The sequence below is a fragment of the Rutidosis leptorrhynchoides genome, chromosome 8, assembly GCF_046630445.1.
Source record: "Rutidosis leptorrhynchoides isolate AG116_Rl617_1_P2 chromosome 8, CSIRO_AGI_Rlap_v1, whole genome shotgun sequence".
In the NCBI taxonomy this organism is placed as follows: Eukaryota; Viridiplantae; Streptophyta; class Magnoliopsida; order Asterales; family Asteraceae; genus Rutidosis; species Rutidosis leptorrhynchoides.
The window spans coordinates 73,225,407-73,252,879 of NC_092340.1; the positions used below are offsets into that span (position 1 = coordinate 73,225,407).

General features: G+C 32.9%; 1 protein-coding gene across 1 annotated transcript; it reads right to left on the bottom strand.

The window, feature by feature from the left end:
* Positions 1 to 24,698: 24,698 nt before the first annotated feature.
* Positions 24,699 to 26,262, bottom strand: LOC139861659 (arogenate dehydratase 1-like). The gene has a single exon (XM_071850118.1). It carries the CDS (start codon positions 26,167 to 26,169, stop codon positions 24,889 to 24,891), a length of 1,281 nt encoding a protein of 426 aa, XP_071706219.1. The 5' UTR covers positions 26,170 to 26,262; the 3' UTR covers positions 24,699 to 24,888.
* Between the last annotated feature and the right edge of the window lie 1,211 nt (positions 26,263 to 27,473).

Sequence of the window (27,473 nt, forward strand, 5' to 3'; positions counted from 1 at the left end):
CGTTTCTTATCAATAATTGGAACCTTTTTGATTGTCTTTTGTTCTTTTGAGCTTTTTGGTCGTTTGCGTCTTCAAATCGTCGAATCTGTCTTTTGTCTTCATCTTTTATTATTTAAACGAATATCACTTGTAAATAGAACAATTGCAATTAAAAGCTTGTCTTTCTTGAGGAATAATGCTATGAAATATATGTTCGTTTTTAGCATTATCAAATATTCCCACACTTGAGCGTTGCTTGTCCTCAAGCAATATCGTCTTGAAATACTAGAATCACTTTTTTATTCTTCACACTTTGTACATCAGTGATTTCTATACGGCGGTATAAACAATGGTAGTAACGATATGGTTTACAGTCCCACATGACTATAAAAATTTAGATCCATTAAGGAAATTGGATCTTTATGAAAACATTTGATCTTTTGAAAATTAAATCTAGTTTTTACCCTAGATAAGTTTTCCGGAATAACCCTTTACCGGTGTTTGCAAAATATTTTTGTGGGTTTGGTGGGTTTCAGATTTGAAAATTTTAGCTCAAAACTTGCGGTTTTGTGTCACCCACTTGCTAACCTTGTATTTGGAAAGCAACACGTCCAGTTTACTTGTTCCGTATATTACCTTTCGGTAAACTACCGTCCGGTTGTAAAGGAAAGCGTTGAACAAGCAACTGTTAAGGCAATGTCCCGTGACATGCTTTTGATTATGGTCTATAACGTGTCGGACGCAATTACTATCCTTGGTAGGAGCAATAGTAAAGCTCACCCTTATAATTTGTCGGTTTGGCACGAGGTCCTGTCTTTGACCATGCTATGCAACCACCGTTCTTACGGTTGACACCCGATTTAGTTCAGGTGACCTAATGAATTCCAGGTGAATTCCTAGGATTTTACGTTCAATGGTAATGAACGCATTGAAAATAGGGTTTTCAGAAAACAAATCGGTTTATAATTTTGATCAAAATATTTTCTCGTTCAAGCTCGAGTTTAGATATCATTGAATTCCATGAGTTTGTAATTCTCAATCTTTAAGGTCAATCTCAAGGATTGAGTAATATTAGGCTTAAAAGCTGATTTTTAATCTTTAAGGAGATTATCCTTTCTGGGGATCTGATTCATTAGTCTTATCAAGCTAATTTGCACGGTGCCCCCCCATTGTACGAGATAAATCCTTCTCATGGTTAGGATAAATCTGACCACTTGGCGACCCTGTTTAATGCTGAGGTCCGTGGATTTCCAGCTGATTTTAGTGATGACTTTTCTAGATTTTTCGTCAACCTACAGCTGGTCTGGACGACAACTTCATGTTCTAAATCAAGAAGCGCGTGTCTTTTTCGGAAGACTTTACTTCCTTTTAATGATGGAATTGATTCATCGTGTAGATCCATCTCTTCTTTTCTTTCATCGGGTAAAACAGTTTAGTTTAGTCCAAAGCAAAAGTATTTTCAGTTATTTGTTACAAATATATGTGGCATATGTTTAAAATAACTTGGTAAATTTTCCCACACTTGGCTTTTTATTTTTTTCTTTTTATCGTCCTCTATTCCATTTTAAATGAATTTTAACATTTTAGTTTGTTTCTCAATTTATGTCCTTTCCTAGGTAACAATAATTTCGGTGTTAAAACCTAGTTTTATCGTTCATAAATATGTATAAACATGATTTTGAATTCATTTAATTGAAAATTTTTACTAGAATTGGGTAGTCAGTATATAAGACTAGTGCTGTTCTTTTTTATCAGAGAGCACTAGATTCTAATACAACTACTGCTTTACTAGTATTTTAATGGTAACCAAGTGTTTAATAAAAAATTTTTAAAATCCGAAAGAATTTAACCCCTTCCCACACTTAAGATCTTGCAATGCCCTCATTTGCAAGAAATCAGTAACAATTTAAATTATTGAGGGTGATTTGTGTGAAAATGATTAAATTTTTACCAAAGTTTCCAAATATATTGGCGTTTGTTTGCTGAATGATAAATGGTGCACGTCATTTGTTCATTCCGTCTTGTTGTTATTTCACATATATTTTGCATCATTGTCGTCAAAATTAGTTGCTTTTGCTGAACTTAATGCCAGTCTTTGAAAATGCGTTGTTTTACCCTGTTGTGTACATAAGATAAACTGCAAACATATATACATATTTTTGAAGTTTGGTTTATTACCCCACATTCAAAAATTATTAAAATCTAAGAATAAAAGTTAGATAATTATAAAAATGATTACAATATTAACAAAAGTATTAAACATATCAATAAATACAAATTACAAAATAAAAATAAAAATAAATAAACTAAGGATGATATTGGTACCAATAGGGGTTCCACGCATAACCATAAGTGCTATAGAATGCTTCGGCAGGGTCATACGTAGGATATGGTGGCTGCATCTCTATCGACCAAGGAGGGAAGACGGGTTTCGGTGTAGGAATATAGTTTCTACCTATATGTTGGCAATGCGCTATGATCTGGTTCTGATGAACTTGCCAATCTTCAAATGCTCTCTGTCTAGCATTTTCGTATTCCTGAGAAGCTATAAACCTTTGCATTTCTTGCATCTGGTTCCCCCCTCCTACATTACCTTGTTCTTGGTTTCTCTCTACCTGTGGATGTCTACCATTGTATCGTACTGCGGCGTTATTTCGCCGCTTCAACACTTTCGCACCATGGTATACATTTAAACCTATAGTGTCGCGGGGTTCCGGCTCTTCTACTAATAATCCCCCCCGACTTATATCCACACCGAGATATTCACCAATCAAAGTAATAAAAATACCACCTCCTATTATGCTATGTGGACGCATCCCTCGAACCATAGCTGATAAATAATAACCCACACAATATGGTATACTTACAGCGCTGTGTGGGTCTCGAATACACATATGGTAAAACAAATCTTGTTCATTTACCTTTTCTTTGTTTTTACCCCTTTGTGTAATCGAATTAGCTAAAAACCTATGTATTACTCTTAATTCGGCTCTATCTATATCCAAATAAGAGTAGTTTCCCCCTTTAAAACGGTGATGGCTTGTCATTTGACTCCACACACCGTGTGTATCAAAATTCTCATCTATTTTCCTACCGTTTAGTATCAATCCTCTACAATCGGCAGACGCTAATTCCTCAGGCGTATATATACGTAAAGCCTGAGCCATGTCCAGTAAAGACATGTGGCGCATCGAACCGCCTAACAAAAATCTAATAAAAGAACGATCGGTCAAACTAGCTACCCGATCATTCAACTCTATACTACATAACAACTCTTCACACCATACTTTATATACAGGTCTGCGTATGGTGAATAAACATATCCAGTCATTAAAAGAAGAATTACCATACCTCTGTACCAGTAATTCCCTAATTGGCCCGGCCAATTCTACAGCTTCCAAGGGTCCCCATTCTATGACCCTTGGTACCTCAACAACCTTGGAATGAAGAGTATGCAAACCCCGTTGATATTTTGGATAATCTATCCAAAGTCTGTCAAATCGCAAGTTCGGGTGCAACTGTTCCAAGTGCATATCTGAAAAGGTCATGACTGGATGAGGTACATCCTGCTTGTAGTAGTTATCTACCTCCTGTTGTTCCAAGTTCTCAGCAGGAGCGTGACGGGCTTGGGATGAAGATTCACCCCTTTCAGTCTGCAAAACACATCAAACACAAATTTTGTGCATCCAAATATGCATTAGTGTCAGCAAAATCATCAATCAAAATAATTACAATGACATTATCAATTTATATCAAACTTAAGCTTATTTTCACATTTTTATCAAATCTACACTTTTTCAAATAAGCATATACGAAAATTTTCACCAAGTTCATAAACATTCAACTCAAATAACATGTCAAAATAATCATTACTAGCAAATAAACAAGTCTCAAATGGCATTATCTTTCAAAAATCAAGTTCATGAATTTTGGACTTGAAAAAGTCCACTTTAATTCTCAAAATCATGTTTAGGCTCAAAGTTTGGATCATTTAACTACCTAGACATGTTACACTACTCAATTTAGCAACAATTCATGACAAAAATCGGCCATAACCTGTTTATATCAAAAAGCCCCAAATTGCTCAATAACACAAACCCTAGATTCTAAAGATTTTGAAGTTTTTGGCTTCAAATCATGTTAACAAGCATCAATCTAGGTTATACATGCATAATATACTATCAATTTAACACTAATTACACTAAAAATTAACAAAATTCAAATTATGAAAATATGCTCAAGAACACACTAAAATTCGGATTTAAAGGTGATTTGGGGTGTAATTGTACCTGTTTTCTTGAGTAGTTCCTAGATATCATCCTTCTCAACATGATTGTAGTGAAAAATTTGAAGATTAACGGTGAAAAATTGAGTTTTTGGGATGATTTTCGTGGGTTTTCTCGGGTCTTTTTCGCAGTATTTTGGGTGTTTTTGTGTTGGTGGGAGTGAACTGATCGTGTGCAGCTGTTTTATTTTTTTTCTGTAATTTGGTCCCTCCGCGAGTCGCGGAGGTTTTCACTTAAAACTCCGCGAGTCGCGGAGTTATTTTTTTTTTTATTTTTTTTTTTTTTTTTTTTTTATAATCTTTAACTTATAAAACAATTAAGAAATTAATTTTAAAATTTTGTTTCCCTTGTTATTTAGGGCGAGGTCGTTTCGGATCGATGTCCTAGTCCGTCCCTCGACAAAATTTTAAAATTTGTCTCTTTGTAGCGATTGTTTTAAAAGCTAAGATTTTTGGGTTTTTTAATGTTTTTGGCATACTTTAAATCAATAAGATTAAAAATAATGATAATAAAAGTTCTCGTCCCTCCCTCGGGTAAAGCAATTTCGGTTCAAAGACCTAGTCTTCAACTTACGACGAATTTTAAAAATCATATTTTTAACTTAATGAGATAAAGTAAATTTTTGTTTTTTAATTCACACAACTTAAATATAAAATTCAAAATTAAAAAAAATTAAAAATTAAAAATTCACACCAAACTTAAAATTTGAAATGCATAAAATTAAAATTCATATTTTAAAAATTAAAAATTCACACCAAACTTAATTTAAAAATTCATAAATTCATATCAAACTTATATTAATTTTTCAAATATTTACAATTTTAAATATATTGTTTTTATAAAGTTTACAATATTAATTTAAGGTTTAAATATTAAGATTAAAAACATACTAAAATTAAAAATCTTTTTGTCTTTTTATCCCACTTTAATCAATCAAATATTATCAAAAATATGCGCCCCTCTTTTCGGTAAAGTAATTTCGGTTCCAAGACCTAATTTAACTCATGACGAATTTTTAAAATATTTTGGGTTGATTGATTAAAGATATTTATACCTTAAGAATAAACGTTAAATTTCGCAGTGATGTAATAAATTTTTGAATGATATCAATAATTTCGGTCGCCAAACCTAATTTTATTTAATACCAATTTAATACTTTTTAGCGAACAAATTAGCGTTTATTATCAAAAGGTTAAAAATAAAAATAAAAATAAAAACTGTACAGACATACCTGTGAAATAGATTTCTTAGTTATATGATCTATTATATTCATAAGATAGTCGGTTTAATTGGTCTTCCATGGCTGCATAGGCGTAACCTCGAGCATTCATTGTCTTTTCTTCTAAACATATGAACGGTCCGTCTCTGCATAAAGTAACAAATTCGGTATTTGAATAGGTTTGATTATTTGAACATTTACCTCCATGTGACCATTTTCCGCATTTGTGACATTTTTCTAGGTGTCGTGCTCTTCTTTTCGCTGCGGATTTTGATTTTCCTTTACCAAATTGTAACTTATTATCTTCGCATCTGGATCCTTTTCTAACTCCGTCCATTCTTTCTCTGATTACTGATACTAATTCACTCGGTAGTATGTCATTATTTCTTTTAGTGATCAAAGCGTGTAGCATTAGACCATGGTTTAGTTCACAGGCAGTCTTCATTTCGTAAAAACCTAAAAAAATAAAAATTCAGAATGGGGGGAGAAGACTAGTTCTTTAGGGTCTGCTAGGGAAAGACCATACGTGTTCCATTTTCGAGAACTACACGAAAACAGACAATCTAACTCTAACAGCAATACATATTATCCTTTACAGACTTGATTCTCCCCACACTTAGTTAGCTGTGGTGTCGAAATTGTGATTAACTTCGTTGTCGACTTCCATTTGACCATGTATGTAATGTTTAACTCTGTGACCATTAACTTTAAATTCAATCCCATTTGAATTTATTAATTCTATTGTTCCGTATGGGAAAACTCTTTTGACTATGAATGGTCCAGACCATCTTGATTTCAATTTTCCAGGAAATAGCTTGAATCGTGAATTGAAAAGAAGAACTCTGTCTCCTTCTTTAAATTCTTTTGAACTTCTGATTCTTTTATCATGCCATTTCTTCGTTCTTTCTTTATAGATTAACGAATTTTCGTATGCTTCATGTCTTAATTCTTCTAATTCGTTTAGTTGACTTAATCGTAGACGTCCGGCTTCATGTAAATCAAGATTACATGTCTTCAAAGCCCAAAATGCTTTGTGTTCAATTTCTACTGGAAGATGACATGCTTTTCCATAAACAAGTCTAAAAGGTGTGGTTCCAATTGGAGTTTTGTAGGCTGTTCTAAAAGCCCAGAGTGCATCCTCCAATTTAATGGACCATTCCTTCGGATTTGATCCTACGGTTTTCTCTAGAATACGTTTTAAGGCTCGGTTGGTATTTTCAACTTGTCCACTTGTTTGTGGATGATATGCGGTGGAGATTTTATGAGTTACTCCATATCTTTTAAGAACTTTCTCAAGTTGATTATTACAAAAATGAGTACCCCGATCACTTATTAAAGCTTTCGGTGTTCCAAACCTTGCAAAAAGACGTTTTAAAAAGTTGACTACAACTCGTGCATCGTTAGTTGGGAGAGCTTGTGCTTCCGCCCATTTAGATACATAATCAATGGCTACGAGTATATATAAATTATTATGAGATTTTGGAAATGGACCCATAAAGTCAATACCCCAAATGTCAAATACTTCACATACTTGGATGACATTTTGTGGCATTTCATCACGTTGACTTATTCTTCCGGCCCTTTGACATGCATCACAGGATTTGCAAAGAAGGTGTGCGTCTTTGTAAATTGTAGGCCAATAGAATCCAGCTTCATAAACTTTTCTTGCTGTTAGTTGAGGCCCATAATGCCCTCCTGTTGGTCCTGTGTGACAATGGTTTAAAATTTTACTAGCTTCATCTCCAAATACACATCGGCGTATTATTCCATCGGGACAACTTTTAAACAGATGTGGATCTTCCCAGAAATAGTGTTTTATATCACTGAAGAATTTCTTTCGTCTTTGGTATGATAATCCTTTTTCAAGGAATCCACAAACTAAGTAGTTTGCATAGTCCGCAAACCATGGGATTTCTTTATAATCTATCTTCAATAGATATTCATCAGGAAAGTTGTCTTGTATGGCCGATTCATTTAGAACTTCTAATTCGGGATTTTCAAGACGAGAAAGATGATCAGCGGCGAGATTTTCTGCTCCTTTTTTATCTCGGATTTCAATATCAAACTCTTGTAAGAGTAAAATCCAACGGATTAATCTTGGTTTAGCATCTTGTTTTGAAAATAGGTATCTAAGAGCAGAATGGTCGGTATAGACCACCGTTTTTGCTAGAACGAGATATGATCGAAATTTGTCAAAAGCAAAGACAATAGCAAGGAGTTCTTTTTCAGTAGTTGTATAGTTCGTTTGTGCTCCTTGTAATGTCTTACTAGCATAATATATAGGTTGAAATCGTTTTTCAATCCTTTGTCCTAAAACGGCTCCCATTGCAAAATCACTTGCATCGCACATTAGTTCAAATGGTAGATTCCAATTTGGTGTTATCATGATCGGTGCATTAGTGAGTTTTTCTTTTAGAATATTAAAAGATTTGATACATTCATCTGAAAAGATGAATGGCGCATCCTTTTCTAGGAGTTTATTCATAGGAGTGGCAATTTTAGAAAAATCTTTTATGAAACGTCGGTAAAAACCGGCATGCCCTAGAAAACTCCTAACTCCTCTAACATTGGTTGGATGTGGAAGTTTAGCAATTACATCTACTTTAGCTCTATCCACTTCAATTCCTTCTTTTGAAATTTTATGTCCAAGAACGATGCCTTCTTTAACCATGAAATGGCATTTCTCCCAATTAAGTACTAGATTTGATTTTTCGCATCTAATTAGCATTCGTTCCAGATTAACTAGACATGATTTAAATGTATCACCGAAGACTGAAAAGTCATCCATGAATACTTCCATGCATTCTTCTATCATGTCATGAAAAATCGCCATCATACACCTTTGAAAGGTTGCAGGGGCGTTACAAAGTCCAAATGGCATGCGTTTGTAAGCAAAAGTACCATAAGGGCACGTGAATGTTGTTTTCTCTTGATCTTCGGGTGCTATTGGAATTTGAAAATATCCGGAAAATCCATCTAGAAAACAATAGTAACTATTTCCGGCTAATCTTTCCAACATTTGATCTATGAAAGGTAAGGGAAAGTGATCTTTTCTGGTGGCGTCATTTAATTTTCTATAATCAATACATACACGCCATCCTGTTACAGTCCTAGTAGGAATAAGCTCATTTTTCTCATTTGTAATGACAGTCATGCCACCCTTCTTAGGCACGCATTGAACTGGGCTTACCCATGGACTATCAGAAATTGGATATATCAAACCTGCATCTAGCAGTTTAATAATCTCTTTCTTAACTACATCTTGCATATTAGGATTCAGTCTTCGTTGGCGTTGCACATACGTTTTATGACCTTCTTCCATAAGGATTTTATGTGTGCAATACGAAGGACTTATTCCTTTAATATCATGAATTTTCCATGCAATGGCTGGTTTATGAGCTTTCAACACAGAAATGAGTTGTGATTTCTCATTTTCAGTAAGAGAAGACGATATTATTACAGGTAATTCAGATTCACCATGTAAATAAGCGTATTCCAAATGGTTTGGAAGTGGCTTTAATTCTAATTTCGGAGGTTCTTCTATCGATGATTTATATCGATATCTGTCTTCTTCTTTTAGCATTTGAATTTCTTCTGTTGTTGGTTCATATCCATTAGCTATAAGTGTAGCTAACATTTCAGCTTCATCAATTGGTTCATTTCCTTCTCCTAAAGAACATTCTCCTGTTCCTTGTAATTCTGGAAATTCTTCTAATAATTCTGCATGTGCATCTATAGTTTGAATATAATAACATGTATCATCTGCAGATTGTGGTTGTTGCATTGCTCTATCAACTGAAAAGGTAACACTCTCATCCTCTATACTTAGGGTCAGTTTCTTACCGAACACGTCTATCATTGCTTTAGCCGTGTTTAAAAATGGTCTTCCTAATATGAGAGGAACTTGAGAATCTTCTTCCATGTCCAGAACAACAAAATCTACTGGGAATACTAAAGTACCAACTTTAACTAGCATGTTCTCCATTATCCCTCTAGGATATTTTATTGATCTATCGGCTAGTTGTATGCTTATTCTTGTTGGTTTCAATTCTCCAAGGTCTAGTTTAGCGTATAGTGAATACGGCATTAGATTTATACTAGCACCTAAGTCTGCCAATGCTTCTATTGAACTAAGACTACCCAGAAAACATGGAATTGTGAAACTTCCTGGATCAGATAGTTTTTCTGGTATCTTATTCAACAGCACTGCTGAACAATTAGCATTCATAGTAACAGCCGAGAGTTCTTCCATTTTCTTTCTATTCGTGATTAGATCTTTCAAGAATTTAGCATACCTTGGCATTCCTGAAATCACATCAATGAAAGGAAGATTTACATTTATCTGTTTAAACATATCCAAGAATTTGGATTGCTCGGCTTCAAGTTTTTCTTTCTTCATTTTACTCGGATAAGGAAGTGGTGGTTGGTATGGTTTAACATAAGGTTTATCCTTAACTATGTTATCTTCATTAACCTTTTCAACTACCGGTTCTTTTTCCTTATCTTGATCAGGTTGTGGTTCTTGTGGAGTAGGAATAGTTTCATCAGAAGTTACAGGTATTTCAGGTGGTTTAAGTGTTGTACCACTTCTTGTGGTAATAGCTTTAGCTGTTTCATTCCGGGGGTTAGCGTTTGTATCGCTTGGTAGACTTCCCGGTTTTCTTTCACCTATTAACCTTGCTAGGTTACTTACTTCTTGTTCCAGATTTTGAATAGAAGCTTGTTGATTTCTAAATGCTTGAGCATTTTGTTCATTGGTTTGTTTTTGAGATGTGAAAAACTGCGTTTGAGTTTCAACTAGCTTCGTCATCATATCTTCTAAATTCGGCTTTTTATCTTCGGTTTGTTGTGGTGGTTTGTTTTGAAAATTAGGTCTTTGCTGATTATAAGTATTATTGGATACTTGTTGATTGCTAGGACCTTGTTGGTTGTTGTATGGAATATTTCGGTTATAATTCTGGTTTTGATTGTAAATCGGTCTTGGCGGTTGATAATTATTCTGATAATTATTTCCAGGCCTTTGGTTTATGTATGAAATATTCTCTCTTTGTTCCATTGTTAATTCAATACTGAGACAATCTTTTGTCAAATGTGGTCCTCCACACTGCTCACAACTAATTCGTATAGAATGAATATCTTTAGTCATCTTTTCCATTCGTCTCTCGAACGCATCTATCTTTGCGGAAATGGAATCTAAGTCATGGCTAGAATCGGCTCTAGCTGCTTTAGATGATCTAATGATATCTTTTTCTTGATGCCACTCATGTGAGTGGGAAGCAGTGTTATCAATAATTTTGTAAGCATCAGTTTCGGTTTTCTTCATAATCGAACCACCAGCTGCTATATCTATGTCTTTTCTTGTAGTGATGTCGCATCCTCGGTAGAATATTTGTACTATTTGACAGGTGTCTAAACCATGTTGCGGACATCCTCGTAATAACTTTCCATATCTTGTCCACGCCTCATATAGAGTTTCATTTGGCTTCTGTGTGAACGTAACAATTTCTGCTTGAAGTCTTACGGCTTTAGATGCAGGAAAGAATTGTTTAAGAAATTTGTCAATTAAAACATCCCATGTATCAATTGCCCCTTCAGGTAACGATTCCAACCAATCTTTGGCTTCTCCCTTTAAAGTCCAGGGAAATAACATGAGATATATCTGTTCATCCTCCACTTCTCGGATTTTAAATAGTGTGCAGATCCTATTAAAGGTACGTAGATGTTCATTTGGATCTTCCTTCGGCGCACCACTAAATTGGCATTGATTAGTCACCATGTGTAGAATTTGTCCTTTGATTTCATAATCTGGCGCATTAATGTCAGGATGAGTAATTGCGTGACCTTGGCCAGTGCGTTTAGCTCTCATTCGGTCTTCCATACTTAAAGGTTCCAGATTCTCCATAATTGAATTTGTTGACTCGGTATCACTAGATGGTTCTGATTTAATAGTTCGTTCCTCAACAATCTCTGTTTGAATGATTGGTGGTTCCGGAGGAAAGTTTAATGGTTCAGGATCTACGAACCGTTCCTGAATATTTTCTGGATTCTCAATTGTGAGGTTTGTTTCAAAAACTGGATTATCGGAAATTTGAACTGAAGTACTTGGTCGACTGGATGACGATTCTAAAGAAAAATCAACGGCGGTTATATTTGTTAAACGATGTCTTGATCGAGTTACAGGTGGTGAACGTACAAAAGGTGATGAACGTCTTGCTCGGTGCATTCACAGAATATCCTATTAGTTTTAAAAAGGAAAGAAAAATTATAATAAGTTATCCAATCAATAGACTTTTCTGATTTTGCCCACGTTTCGAATAGCCAAAAGATGCAGCAGAGGGGCAGGATTCGTTTGGTCTCAATATAATTGAGGACTGTTTGGCTCCAATAACCCGGTCCACGTACAAATCCAACTATTACTACGAACCAGAAAATTTTGATGTCTATCAATTTAACCACTTAAAATAAATTTTCGTAATTTTAAGAAATTTAGATAAGAAGTAGAATAAAATTCTAAGTCCTAAAAACTAGAATAGCGAGAAATAAGAGAGAAAAAGATTGCGCGTCGAAAAATGTCGAAAAAGAAAAAAATGGTTGAAAAATAAAAGGTGACGGGAAAATAAAAGAAACTTATCAAAACTTAAAAATACTTAACTAATTTAACCTTATTACTACAACTAACTTAAAATTATAATCGCAAATTGAAATTACTAATTGGAATGATAATTGATACATAGTAAAAGGTCTAAAAATATTAAAGCTTACAGGAAAAACTAAATCCCAAATGGAAATAACTTAAAAAGAAACTAAAACTTAAAAAGGCGTCGTAAAATTCTAAAGCACCTAAATCTTAGTCTAAAGAAAAAGCACTTAAGGAATTCTACGGCAAAGCCTAAAAATCTAGGAGTAAAAATAACTATAGCAAAAACTAAGTTTAAAATTAATTATGAGCTAAAAAATACAAAAGTTACGCTACAACGATTAAAAAGGTACAAAATATAAAAATATACAAAAAGTTGTAAAAATTACAATTTTTATAAAAATATTATTTTTATATTATTTATTTTACTAAACTATTAATTTTACAATTTAATAAAAACTTATTAAAACTAAATACATATATAAAGTAAAAAGTAAAAATAAAACTAAAATTAATAATAATAATAATAATTAAGTAATTAATAATAATAATAATAAATTAAAACCCGTGATTAGGGTTTTGTCCGTGTGTCAGAGGGCCTCCGCGAGTTGCGGTGAATAAAGAGGAAAACCCCGCGAGTCGCGGGGATCCAGAAATCAGTTGACAGGTTTTGTTTTTACGCGTTTTTCTTTATTTTTTTTTTTTTTTATTTTCTGTTTTCTGTTTTTAATTTAAATAAACGATTTTTAATAAAATTTATATTTTTATAAATTAAAATAAAGATAAAGAAACTTATAAAACTTAAATATTTAACAAAATCCTAAAAATACTTATATTTTTGTTTTTCTTTTTATATTTTTGAATAATTAAAACGTAATTTTTACAAAAACGACTTTTAATAAAAGTAAATAAAAATCTTTTTTTTTTTTTTTATTAGCGTTGCGCTTCCGGCTTTTAAGATGGATCCCCGGCAGCGGCGCCAAAAATACTTGATGTCAAAGCAGAGGGGTATAAAATACTATTAAATTTTATTAGAAAATACTATTAAATACGATACAATTTTACACAAGATATTTATTTATTTATAGAATGGATATACTTAAACCTTGCTACAACACTTATAGGCAGTGTACCTAATCGTACAGTAGTGTAGTTTTTAGTAAGTCCGGTTCGTTCCACAGGGAAATCTTTAAACAAAGCTCAACGCTATATTAGTTTACTTTTATAAAAATACAAATATATATATAAGTGATATTATTATTATAAAGGGGGGTTTTTTACCGTTTAATGACCGGTTTGTCGATTTTAAAACTTTAGTCGCAGTTAAAACCTAATGTAAAATATAAAATAAATACAAGACTTAAATTAAAGCTTAAAGTAAATAATGATAATGAAATTGCGAATAATAAAAATGCGATAAAATAAAATTGCGATAATTAAAAGTGCGATAAAATAAAATAACAATAAATAAAAGTGCGATAATTAGAAGTGCAATTAAATATAAAATAAAGGAAATTAAATATGAAATAAAAGAATTATGCTTATTTAAACTTCCGTAATCATGATGTTTGACGTGTTGATTTTAGTTTTATGCCCATGGGTTAATTGTCCTTTGTCCTGGATTATTCAATATGTCCGTCTGGTTTTTGTCCATAACAGTCCATCAGTCATAAATATAAATTGCAAGTGTCCTTGTCAAATTATTATTATACCCGAAGATAAATATTCCAACTAATTGGGGATTCGAATTGTAACAAGGTTTTAATACTTTGTTTAATGAATACACCAGGTTATCGACTGCGTGTAAACCAAGGTTTTACTACTTTGTTAACAATTACACCAATTACCCTTGAATGTAATTTCACCCCTGTTTTAATTATTCTAGTGGCTATTAATCCATTCCCGTGTCCGGTTAAATGAACGATTATTCGTACATATAAATACCCCGCCCATCGTGTCCGATCGAGTGTATATGGTAATTTATAGGGACGCCCAATTGTAAATCTTTATATTAACATTAACAAACTTTCATTTAGTTAAACAAATATAAAGCCCATTAATAGCCCATAGTCTAGTTTCCACAAGTGTCGTTCTTTTGTCCAAACCCCAATTATGGTACAAAGCCCAATTACCCAATTTTAGTAATTAGCCTAACATCATGATTACTTCGTTTTAAATAAGCATAATAATAACTTAGCTACGAGACATTAATATAAAAAGGTTGAACATAACTTACAATGATTAAAAATAGCGTAGCGTTACACGGACAGAATTTCGACTTACACCCTTACAACATTCGCTAACATACCCTTATTATTAGAATTATAATTAAAATTAAAATATAAATTATAAATATAAATATATTACGTATATATTGAGAGAGATTGAGAAAATAAGATGTAAAATTCGATCAGAATTCGGTTGGCTTTATAGCCAGAAATGAATTTTGGGGCTCCGCGACTCGCGGCAAAAAGCCCTTCAAACTCCGCGAGTCGCGGAGAGGTATTTTCATTTCACACCCTTGGAGTTTCCTGCTGCCGACGGTTTTAAATATATATATATAATATATATATAATTAATATAATTAATTATATATTATATTATATTTATATACATAGTTAACTTGTAATTTTTAGTCCGTTGCGTCGAGCGTTAAGAGTTGACTCTAGTCCCGGTTCCGGATTTTCGAACGTCCTCGCGTATAATTTAATATCTTGTACTTTGCGTTTTGAATCTTGTACTCTTGTGATTTCGAGACGTTTCTTATCAATAATTGGAACCTTTTTGATTGTCTTTTGTTCTTTTGAGCTTTTTGGTCGTTTGCGTCTTCAAATCGTCGAATCTGTCTTTTGTCTTCATCTTTTATTATTTAAACGAATATCACTTGTAAATAGAACAATTGCAATTAAAAGCTTGTCTTTCTTGAGGAATAATGCTATGAAATATATGTTCGTTTTTAGCATTATCAATACAAACGCTTGAAGACATGCTACGAGCATGTGTTATTGATTTCGGAAATAGTTGGGATCGACATCTACCGTTAGCAGAATTTTCCTACAACAACAGCTACCATTCAAGCAGTGAGATGGCGCCGTTTGAAGCACTTTATGGTAGAAAGTGTAGGTCTCTGATTTGTTGGAGTGAAGTGGGGGATAGACAGATTACGGGTCCGGAGATTATACAAGAAACTACCGAGAAGATCATCCAAATTCAACAACGGTTGAAAACCGCCCAAAGTCGACAAAAGAGCTACGCTGACATTAAAAGAAAAGATATAGAATTTGAAATTGGAGAGATGGTCATGCTTAAAGTTGCACCTTGGAAAGGCGTTGTTCGATTTGGTAAACGAGGGAAATTAAATCCAAGGTATATTGGACCATTCAAGATTATTGATCGTGTCGGACCAGTAGCTTACCAACTAGAGTTACCTCAACAACTCGCGGCTGTACATAACACTTTCCACGTCTCGAATTTGAAGAAATTTTTTGCTAAAGAAGATCTCACTATTCCATTAGATGAAATCCAAATCAACGAAAAACTTCAATTCATCGAAGAACCCGTCGAAATAATGGATCGTGAGGTTAAAAGACTTAAGCAAAACAAGATACCAATTGTTAAGGTTCGATGGAATGCTCGTAGAGGACCCGAGTTCACCTGGGAGCGTGAAGATCAGATGAAGAAGAAATACCCGCATCTATTTCCAGAAGATTCGTCAACACCTTCAACAGCTTAAAATTTCGGGACGAAATTTATTTAACGGGTAGGTACTGTAGTGACCCGAACTTTTCCATGTTTATATATATTAATTGAGATTGATATTTACATGATTAAATGTTTCCAACATGTTAAGCAATCAAACTTGTTAAGACTTGATTAATTGAAATATGTTTCATATAGACAATTGACCACCCAAGTTGACCGGTGATTCACGAACGTTAAAACTTGTAAAAACTATATGATGACATATATATGGATATATATATAGTTAACAGGATACTATGATAAGTAAACATATCATTAATTATATTAACAATGAACTACATATGTAAAAACAAGACTACTAACTTAATGATTTTTTAAACGGGACATATATGTAACGATTATCGTTGTAAAGACATTTAATGTATATATATATCATATTAAGAGATATTCATACATGATAATATCATGATAATATAATAATTTAAAATCTCATTTGATATTATAAACATTGGGTTAACAACATTTAACAAGATCGTTAACCTAAAGGTTTCAAAACAACACTTACATGTAACGACTAACGATGACTTAACGACTCAGTTAAAATGTATATACATGTAGTGTTTTAATATGTATTTATACACTTTTGAAAGACTTCAATACACTTATCAAAATACTTCTACTTTAAAAAAATGCTTACAATTACATCCTCGTTCAGTTTCATCAACAATTCTACTCGTATGCACCCGTATTCGTACTCGTACAATACACAGCTTTTAGATGTATGTACTATTGGTATATACACTCCAATGATCAGCTCTTAGCAGCCCATGTGAGTCACCTAACACATGTGGGAACCATCATTTGGCAACTAGCATGAAATATCTCATAAAATTACAAAAATATGAGTAATCATTCATGACTTATTTACATGAAAACAAAATTACATATCCTTTATATCTAATCCATACACCAACGACCAAAAACACCTACAAACACTTTTATTCTTCAATTTTCTTCATCTAATTGATCTCTCTCAAGTTCTATTTTCAAGTTCTAAGTGTTCTTCATAAATTCCAAAAGTTCTAGTTTCATAAAATCAAGAATACTTTCAAGTTTGCTAGCTCACTTCCAATCTTGTAAGGTGATCATCCAACCTCAATAAATCTTTGTTTCTTACAGTAGGTTATCATTCTAATACAAGGTAATAATCATATTCAAACTTTGGTTCAATTTCTATAACTATAACAATCTTATTTCAAGTGATGATCTTACTTGAACTTGTTTTCGTGTCATGATTCTGCTTCAAGAACTTCGAGCCATCCAAGGATCCATTGAAGCTAGATCCATTTTTCTCTTTTCCAGTAGGTTTATCCAAGGAACTTAAGGTAGTAATGATGTTCATAACATCATTCGATTCATACATATAAAGCTATCTTATTCGAAGGTTTAAACTTGTAATCACTAGAACATAGTTTAGTTAATTCTAAACTTGTTCGCAAACAAAAGTTAATCCTTCTAACTTGACTTTTAAAATCAACTAAACACATGTTCTATATCTATATGATATGCTAACTTAATGATTTAAAACCTGGAAACACGAAAAACACCGTAAAACCGGATTTACGCCGTCGTAGTAACACCGCGGGCTGTTTTGGGTTAGTTAATTAAAAACTATGATAAACTTTGATTTAAAAGTTGTTATTCTGAGAAAATGATTTTTATTATGAACATGAAACTATATCCAAAATTTATGGTTAAACTCAAAGTGGAAGTATGTTTTCTAAAATGGTCATCTAGACGTCGTTCTTTCGACTGAAATGACTACCTTTACAAAAATGACTTGTAACTTATTTTTCCGACTATAAACCTATACTTTTTATGTTTAGATTCATAAAATAGAGTTCAATATGAAACCATAGCAATTTGATTCACTCAAAATGGATTTAAAATGAAGAAGTTATGGGTAAAACAAGATTGGATAATTTTTCTCATTTTAGCTACGTGAAAATTGGTAACAAATCTATTCCAACCATAACTTAATCAACTTGTATTGTATATTATGTAATCTTGAGATACCATAGACACGTATACAATGTTTCGACCTATCATGTCGACACATCTATATATATTTCGGAACAACCATAGACACTCTATATGTGAATGTTGGAGTTAGCTATACAGGGTTGAGGTTGATTCCAAAATATAAATAGTTTGAGTTGTGATCAATACTGAGATACGTATACACTGGGTCGTGGATTGATTCAAGATAATATTTATCGATTTATTTCTGTACATCTAACTGTGGACAACTAGTTGTAGGTTACTAACGAGGACAGCTGACTTAATAAACTTAAAACATCAAAATATATTAAAAGTGTTGTAAATATATTTTGAACATACTTTGATATATATGTATATATTGTTATAGGTTCGTGAATCAACCAGTGGCCAAGTCTTACTTCCCGACGAAGTAAAAATCTGTGAAAGTGAGTTATAGTCCCACTTTTAAAATCTAATATTTTTGGGATGAGAATACATGCAGGTTTTATAAATGATTTACAAAATAGACACAAGTACGTGAAACTACATTCTATGGTTGAATTATCGAAATCGAATATGCCCCTTTTTATTAAGTCTGGTAATCTAAGAATTAGGGAACAGACACCCTAATTGACGCGAATCCTAAAGATAGATCTATTGGGCCTAACAAACCCCATCCAAAGTACCGGATGCTTTAGTACTTCGAAATTTATATCATCTCCGAAGGGTGTCCCGGAATGATGGGGATATTCTTATATATGCATCTTGTTAATGTCGGTTACCAGGTGTTCACCATATGAATGATTTTTATCTCTATGTATGGGATGTGTATTGAAATATGAAATCTTGTGGTCTATTGTTACGATTTGATATATATAGGTTAAACCTATAACTCACCAACATTTTTGTTGACGTTTAAAGCATGTTTATTCTCAGGTGAATATTAAGAGCTTCCGCTGTTGCATACTAAAATAAGGACAAGATTTGGAGTCCATGTTTGTATGATATTGTGTAAAAACTGCATTCAAGAAACTGATTTCAATGTAACATATTTGTATTGTAAACCATTATGTAATGGTCGTGTGTAAACAGGATATTTTAGATTATCATTATTTGATAATCTACGTAAAGCTTTTTAAACCTTTATTTATGAAATAAAGGTTATGGTTTGTTTTAAAAATGAATGCAGTCTTTGAAAAACGTCTCATATAGAGGTCAAAACCTCGCAACGAAATCAATTAATATGGAACGTTTTTAATCAATAAGAACGGGACATTTCATCACTCCCTACCTTTAGTGACCATGCATCGTTAACGGCAATGAGAGGGTAATGAGGATAGGCAACAACCCGTGAGTGGGTTCGCCAGCCGCTACTGTAACGAGCCTCACGGATGGCATGTGGGTCCCATGATTTCATTTTCTCTTTTTATGTTTTCTAACTAATATGTTCAATATAGCTGTTGCATTTATTTAATTATTTTCTTTAAATCAATTAATTTTACACTCTAATTACACATACACTCATAACACTTTTTCTCACACAAATTATACACTTTCTCATCTTTCACTAATAAAATTAAAGTTATAAAAAATGGATCCTTTTAGAAATTCCTAAAGCGAGAGTGAACAGTCGAATTCTGATCAAGAGTAAAATGAGGGCGCTTACAATGCGCTTAATGTACTCGAATGGCCCGATTAATAGACAAAGATGATGAAGTTGAAAATTCTCGAAGAATTATTAAAAAGTGTCGGTTACGAAGAGATCGAATTGCTACCGGACAATGTTTAATAAACGAATACTTTTATGATGATACAACTTTTTCAGTGGATTATTTTAGAAGATGCTACCAAATGAGCACATCTTTATTTCTTCGTATTTGTTATGCTATTACATCTTACGTATCTGAACCGAGGCAGGATTATTTTTATTTTTTTGAACAACGACATGATACTATGGGTTAACTAGTTTCAATATTTATCAAAAGTGTACTTCTGTCATACGTTAATTGACGTATGGAATTGCACCCGATGCATTAGATGAATGTTTACATGTGGGGCAACAAACTGCATATGATTGTTTGGATAATTTTTGTAAAAGTATTGTTCATTTTTTTTCCGCCTGAATATTTAAGGAAACCCACTGAAGAAGACGTTCGTCGACTGTATGATAATCATGCGAAAATGCACGGTTTTCTCGGGAAGTTAGGTAGTTTCGATTGTATGCATTGGCCTTGAAAAATTGTCCGGTTGCGTTGCAAGGTCATTACACGAGAGGGTCACGAAGGACCAACAATAATGCTCGAGGCGCTTGCATCTTACGATATGTGAATTTGGCATGATTTCTTTGGTCGAGCCGGTTCGAATAATGATATCAATGTTCTAAATGAATCGAATTTGTTCGAATATATTGGATGGTAGAGCTCCAAAGGTCCGATTCAATATTAACGAGCACGAATTTAAAAAAGGATATTCCCCGTAGACAACATATACCCAAAATGAGCAACACTTGTCAAGTCTTTTGAATGTCCAATTGTGCCCAAAAATTTAAAGTTTAAAAGATTTCAATAAGCCGCAAGAAAAGACGTCGAACGAGCATTCGGTGTATTTCAAGGTCGTGGGGCAATATTAAAGCACCCAACATGACCATATAAAATGAATAAGATACGGCGAATCATGTATACATTTGTGTTATACTACACAACATGATAACCGAAGACAACACGCGCAATATATGTGACCTCGAAGAAGAATATCTCGGAAACCCAGAAAACATCCCTCGATGTACGTGGACAGAAAGAGTTGAAACGCATGAGCGCATGTCACGAGAGTTGCGAGATCGAACAGTGCAATATGTCATATTTTTTTATTCATGTAATGTTTAATTTATATTAATGTAATGTGTTATTTTATTTAGTAAATTGTTATTTTAATTTATTTATTGTATTTAAATAATGATTTAAAATTGGTTAAAGTTTGATGTGTAGCGTAAGATATAGAGATAACATTAGTTAAAGGAATATTAATGTTTTTTGTGATGTTGTGGCGTTAATGTGAACACGGTGGGTAGCAGCGTAGTAATGGTGGTCCATTAGGTTTATTTATTACTTAATTTTTTTGTAGGTTTTTTTTTAAGGCAAACTCACACACACCATTACACAAATTAATTACGAAATATATATACGAATTGTTCTAAGTAGGAATTGAACCATCAAACTCCTGAATAAAAGAGTTACCTCGATACCGCTGAAACAATGGCCCTTTGGTTTTTGTAGGTATTTTGTTAAAAGTAAATAATGGTAATGGTAATATGCGGTCATGAAATACGAAGTACACAAACAACCAGACCACAACCTATCATCTTTAATAACCACTGATCCACCACTTATCTTATCAATCATTATTATCTGGGTCGAATTTCACACCTTCTTATTGGTAAGTTTATAAGTGGACTACATGGTCAAATATAAAAATTAAGAATTTTTAGATCTTTTTATATAAACACAGCCATATACTTTATAGGAATTACAATAATAGTAAAAAATGTAATATTTAACTTTTTTCTGAATTTGAAATATATTAGTAAATTGTTCAATATAACCCCTTATTTAATGTTATTACTATATTATCTAATACACAAAAAATGGTAAATAGTAATTAGGGACATTTTCGTCCTTTAACTTTTTTTTTTAATTCTGATTAAATTTCACTATACCAACAAAGACCCCCACACTTTTTTCAAATATTCAAATCGCCCCCCAATCAGGGGTATAAAGTGTCAAATAACCATTTTCATTAAAAATCTTAAATAAACTTCACTCAAATATTCAACTGGTCATATCTTCTCGCTCGCAACGAGTTAAATTTTTCCAACACCATCGTTAAACTCGAAATAATTTTAGGAACACAATGTCACTAACTATACGCAAAAACGGACGCTTTTAAAAAATGCTAAATATTTGGGGTACTTTTCATACACGTTGATTTTGCGTTAAATTTTTAAAAGTCGATAATTACATAGCTAAACGCGGAGATGGACATACATTGTTAATTTAGAATAATTTAAAGCTTTCACGGGTTATACCTTTTAGTTCAACTCGAGTTGCGCTTCAACGACATCATTCTTTAGCCACGAAATAATTTTACAAACTAAACGCAATAAAACACATTGAAAACCGAACCCCAGCGCGAAGCGAGGGTTCAAACAACTAGTTAGTAATAGTTTATAACACACCTTTTCGCATGACTAAAATATAATACTATAAAATCCGTTTTTGAGTAATAACATACTATACCGTATATAATTAATTCTTATGTTAAAGACATGCATACCGTATAATATTCACATATTGTATAATTGATTCATATAATGATATATCTACGTATTGATCGTTCGATTTTAGATCGTATTTTTTTGTATGTTATTTGTCAATTATTAATTTTATACTTAGTTGTCCATAGTCGGACAAGATCAGCATCGAGTACTACTAGAAGTTGATTTATATATTAGTTTGTGTAATATGTACTTACCTTCTTTGTTTTGGCATGTTAGCGAGAGTTAGAATCGATAAAGCGTCATTTTCACTTGTCTACTTTGATCTGTTCAAGTAAAAAATCTCTTATTTATTTCAGTTGGACGAGATATTGGTTAATTTCGTACTGTTAAGGACGTAGTATAGAAAAGCTTCACTCTTTTGTTAATTGTGCTTCTTTTGTTAATCATTACTGTTAATTGAATAAGGACCATTATTGTTATCGTTAGTTATTTTTAATTAACAATAATTGTAAGTATTAGCAATAATATTAGGCCGTATAGTAGATAATAATTATAATTATTTTTTATTTATTTTTAATAATTTTTGTTATCGTTAATTGTTAATAGTTACCATAAATAAGTTGTGTTAATCTATAGTTACAATAAATTTAAAATATTTGCTAATATTGGTATTTAATTTGATCTAATAGTTTTAAATCATTATTACTTTTAAAATAAGAGTTACGGAGTAGTATAATTTTAACATGTCATATTTTAAATAGATTGATTTGATAATATAGCTTTTGCTATAATAATAATAATAAGAATAGAAAGAGATATAGAGTAAGTCATAAATTAAATACTACTATTTGATGTTGAATTTCTAATAATAAAATGATATAATTGAAATTTTAATATTTTTTTCTTGTTATTTAATTTAAATGATAATATATTCAAATCAAACAAAAAGTAGTAAAGATTAGAGTTTTTTTGGAATGTAAGGAGTATAATTTTAATATTTCATGAATGTTAGTTTCGTTTTATCTGCAAGTTTTCCATTTACAGTTTATATACTATTATAAATATAAATGTTTTAAGTGAGAAAATGTCACTATCTAATATAAGGAGCAAACTTTTTATAAACGTCATTATATAATAAGGTGTGCATTTTTTATAGAACGGATAAAGTATTATTATTCGATTTTTATAGAACGGATAAAGTATTACTTCGTATTATTCGATTCATGAGTATTAAGTTAGGTGTTATGGTGCAATTGTTCTTCAACAATATAGAAAATTACTTATGATAATACTCAATTAATTTCGCATATATGTGTGATTGTGTATTGTTATTTTAAAGAATAAAACTGAGTAAGTGTATTTGAAAAGATATACATCTTAATATTAGGAGTGGGTAAACCGAACAACATTCAAGCAAAATATTTAACTAGATCATCTGGTTCAGTTTAGACATTAAATAAGAATAAAAAGATCTTGAGTTGGTGACTGCAGTTTATACTAAATAAACAATAAGCATAAATATGAAAAATAAACATTTTAAACATAAACAACTAACAGTAAATAAACAATCACATAAAACAGTGATAAATATATATAAATGTATAATTAAATTGATTTGAATTATTAATATAAAACTATGTGAGGCACAAGGAGCAGGCCACAAATCATACAAATTAGTCCGGACCGAGCCGCGCGTTGCGGCGGGGAATTTCGGCCTGTGTATTCATATTTAACGTAGCGTTGTATATTTACGGAGGGGAACACGGCCCATGTGTTAAGTGCCGTTTTACATGTCGTTGTGTTAAGCGTTTTTTAAAAGTAGCCGTTTCGAACGTAGTTAGTTTTGTTTTGTTCAATAAATTTTTTCGAGTGTAACGGTGTTGTCGGAAAAATTAACCCGCGGCGAACAGAAGGAGATGTATTGGAGATAGCCCGACGTGTTTAGTGTTTTTTGAGATTTGGCCGTTACGCATATAGTTAGTCCCGTTGGGTTCGTAAGACTTTTTCGAGTTTAACGGTGGTCTCGGAAAAATTTAATTCGCACCGAGCGAGAAGATAGAGCGCGTTATAAATTCGGGTGGAAAATTAGTTTCTTTTATTTAAATAAAATTATATATTTACACTTTGTTCCCTTGAGAGAGTGTAAACTTGAGGGGTTGTTGTGTGAATATAGCCAAAGTTGAGGGACCGTTTGTAGTGTGAACGCAAACTCAAAACTACAATCCGTTATAACTGAAACTATATATATATATATATATATATATATATATATATATATATATATATATATATATATATATATATATATATATATAACCACCACTTTTAGTGTATGAGGGTTAATAAATTGAGAAATATACTTCCAAACATCATTTTGATAGATCCACCATTTTTTTTACTTCAATTCCTAAAATAGCCTTGAATATGTGTAAAATAATTAGATGAGGTGAGAAATTATATATAGGGCATTTTAGGTAATAGTGATAAAAGATATGTGGATCTATCAAAAAGGTGTTTGGAAATATCATCATCAATTAATAATTTGTATACATCAATCTTGGATTTTGGGATTGATTATTAAACTCATGGAACTGGAGTTTGATCATTCTCCATCATATTTACTCAAACATTACCACATCTTTCTTTATCCTTTTTTCTTTTCCAGAAAAAAGAAAGCTTAGAAAATTCAATTAAAAAACTTACTCGTAATTAAAAACATTTATATATGACGTCATAAAAACAAATTTCCAAATCATTGAGATGGTGACCAAGGTGTCATGTCCATGGGATAGCTACCCAATACCCTCAGAAAAGATGTGAATTCCTGCACTTCAGCCAATGCATTTTGTGCCCTAACATCCGCCATTGATGCTTCAAAATCCACATAAAATAAATACTCAAAATGTTTCGCAATTCCTGAATTTTCATCTCCAACCAATCTAATCGGACGGTTACGATGAGGCCTGCTTTCAATCTTCGTTAAACTAATATTCCGAAACGCAAACGCTGATAATACTTTAAACAAAACCGACGTTCCTTCATCGTGAGCGAACACGATACTCGTTTTAAACGGAATATCGACACGTGGAATAATCGGTTCACGTGCTAACATCACAAACCGCGTGACGTTACTTGAATCATCCTGTATTCCATCAGATAAGATATTTAATCCGTACAATTCTGCGGCGCGTGCAGATGCAATCGCTGCAGTATCACGTAAATTATTCGCCGCGATAAATTCAGCTGCTCCGGCGGTATCATCAACCGCTTCACGAGTAACGTTTAAACCTAATTTCGTTAACGTTTGTTCGCACTGAGATAACGCTTGTGGATGACTAATCACACGATTCAAATACTCCTTTCGTACGCCAGGTAACGCTAGTAAACAGTGATGAACTGGTAACTGAACCTCACCGACTATATGAAGTCGGTGACGGAGTAATAAATCGTAGTTCCGGTGAATACTTCCACCTAATGAATTCTCAACGGGTAAAACAGCACGATCTGCAATCCAAAGCTCAACCGCTTGAAATGCGACTTCAAATTGATCGCAAGGAATTGCGTCACAATTAGGATAAGCTTTACCGGCGGCGGCTTCACTATAAGCGCCAGGTACACCTTGGTAAGCGACACGTAGAGTCGAGCCGTGCATCGGAGCCGGTGATAGATCGGCGATTGTAAGCGGTTTCGGTAACTTAGACACCGGAACTAGATCTAGACTAGCATGACCGTTAACAACGGTGATTGTATCAGCTCCGTTTGATTTCTCTGTATTCTGTTGCTGGGATTCAACTTTACTAGCTAAAATAGCGCACGAGCTCTGCCAGTCGGCTCGGCTCTTCACGCCGCCGGATGTGAAGTTGTTAGACGTCGGCGCGGCTGATGTGTTAGCCGACGCGGCGTCGAATCGGCTTGCGACGCATTGGATGTTGAGGTGAGTCGGTTGAAAGATTCGGTTGGAACCGGTATGTAACGGCGTCGTTCCGATAATAGATTTGAAACTCATATTCGAAGATGGAGCAACACACTGCATTTTGTTTGTTTTGTTTCAGAGATGTAGGCTTGAAGTGTAGCAATGTATAAAGATGAGGGACTAAAAGTGAAAAAGGAAAGTTATAGAAGCTTGTTATTGGGCAAGCTGAGACTAAAAAGAAAGGAAGACGAGGGTTTATATATGGGTGGGTTTCGGGTTGTTGGGTCAAGCTCACACCTACCACCCAATCGCTCTTTCCTTGCTCTAGTATTTGTTTGACTTTTAATCGCTTTGCTTTTGCATTTAAGTTTCCTTATTTTTACACTGCTATTTCTATTATTTTCTTACCGAATACGGATTATAATTAAATAATTAATAATTAATACTACAATTTTATAATTTGAATTAACTGTAACTGTTATTATTATTCTAAATAGACTCGATAAAATATATATTTGCGTTGAGATAAGATAGCTTTGAAGATATAAAACGGAACCTGCCTATACAAAGCGTATAAGGAATTATATGAAAATCTTGTGGATGTGTTAAATTACTAATCAGTTATTATAGCGATCATTGTTTGTTAATTACTAATCTTCTAAGTATAATCAAATTGGTATCACATATAGATTATAGATTGAGATATTTGTTTGAAAAGATTGGCAATTAATAGAAAGTAGATTTTTGGTATTTAATTTTAATAAACTTTATACAAGGTACTAAAATTAACATCTACAACCTAAATTTAGTTAGTAAAATTAGATTCTAACGAGGGAAGCCAAGCATGTTTGTTGTTGTAGAAAATAATTTTACTTTATACTTTAAACACTTCACAAAATGTAAATTGACGATTGGTACTAACAATTTAATAAAGTAAAAAGAACAATATATAATTTTTTGGAACACAAGATAGAGAGATATGAGAAAGAGCAACGTTTGAGAGAGAGAATAACGGGCACCGGAAGAACTCGAGGGAAATATACCGGAGACTTTAGGAATAATTTCTCGTGGCACAACGAAATTCATTTGTCATCGTACATGTTTTTCAATTTTCCTGAGAATTTGATAGTCCCGGATTTATAGAGAGTCTTTAAACAATTTGGATTAGTATGTGACATTTATCTTGCTCAGAAGCGTCTTAAAAATGGTCAAAGGTCTACTTTTGTTAGATTCGGCGACGTTAAAGATGAAGAAAGACTCACAAGATCATTAACAACCATCAAAATCAAAGACATGCCCATCTAGATTTTTAAAGCACATAATAGGGAAAGTGGCAATATACCTAAACCTATTAACCAAAGCATAGACGAAGACGCAAACATTGGGTATCGACAGGTGTACATGGATAGTTTCAGAGATGATCG

Coding starts and splice junctions, on each gene's coding strand:
- LOC139861659 (XM_071850118.1), bottom strand. CDS start 26,169: ATGCAGTGTGTTGCTCCATCTTCGAATATGAGTTTCAAATCTATTATC.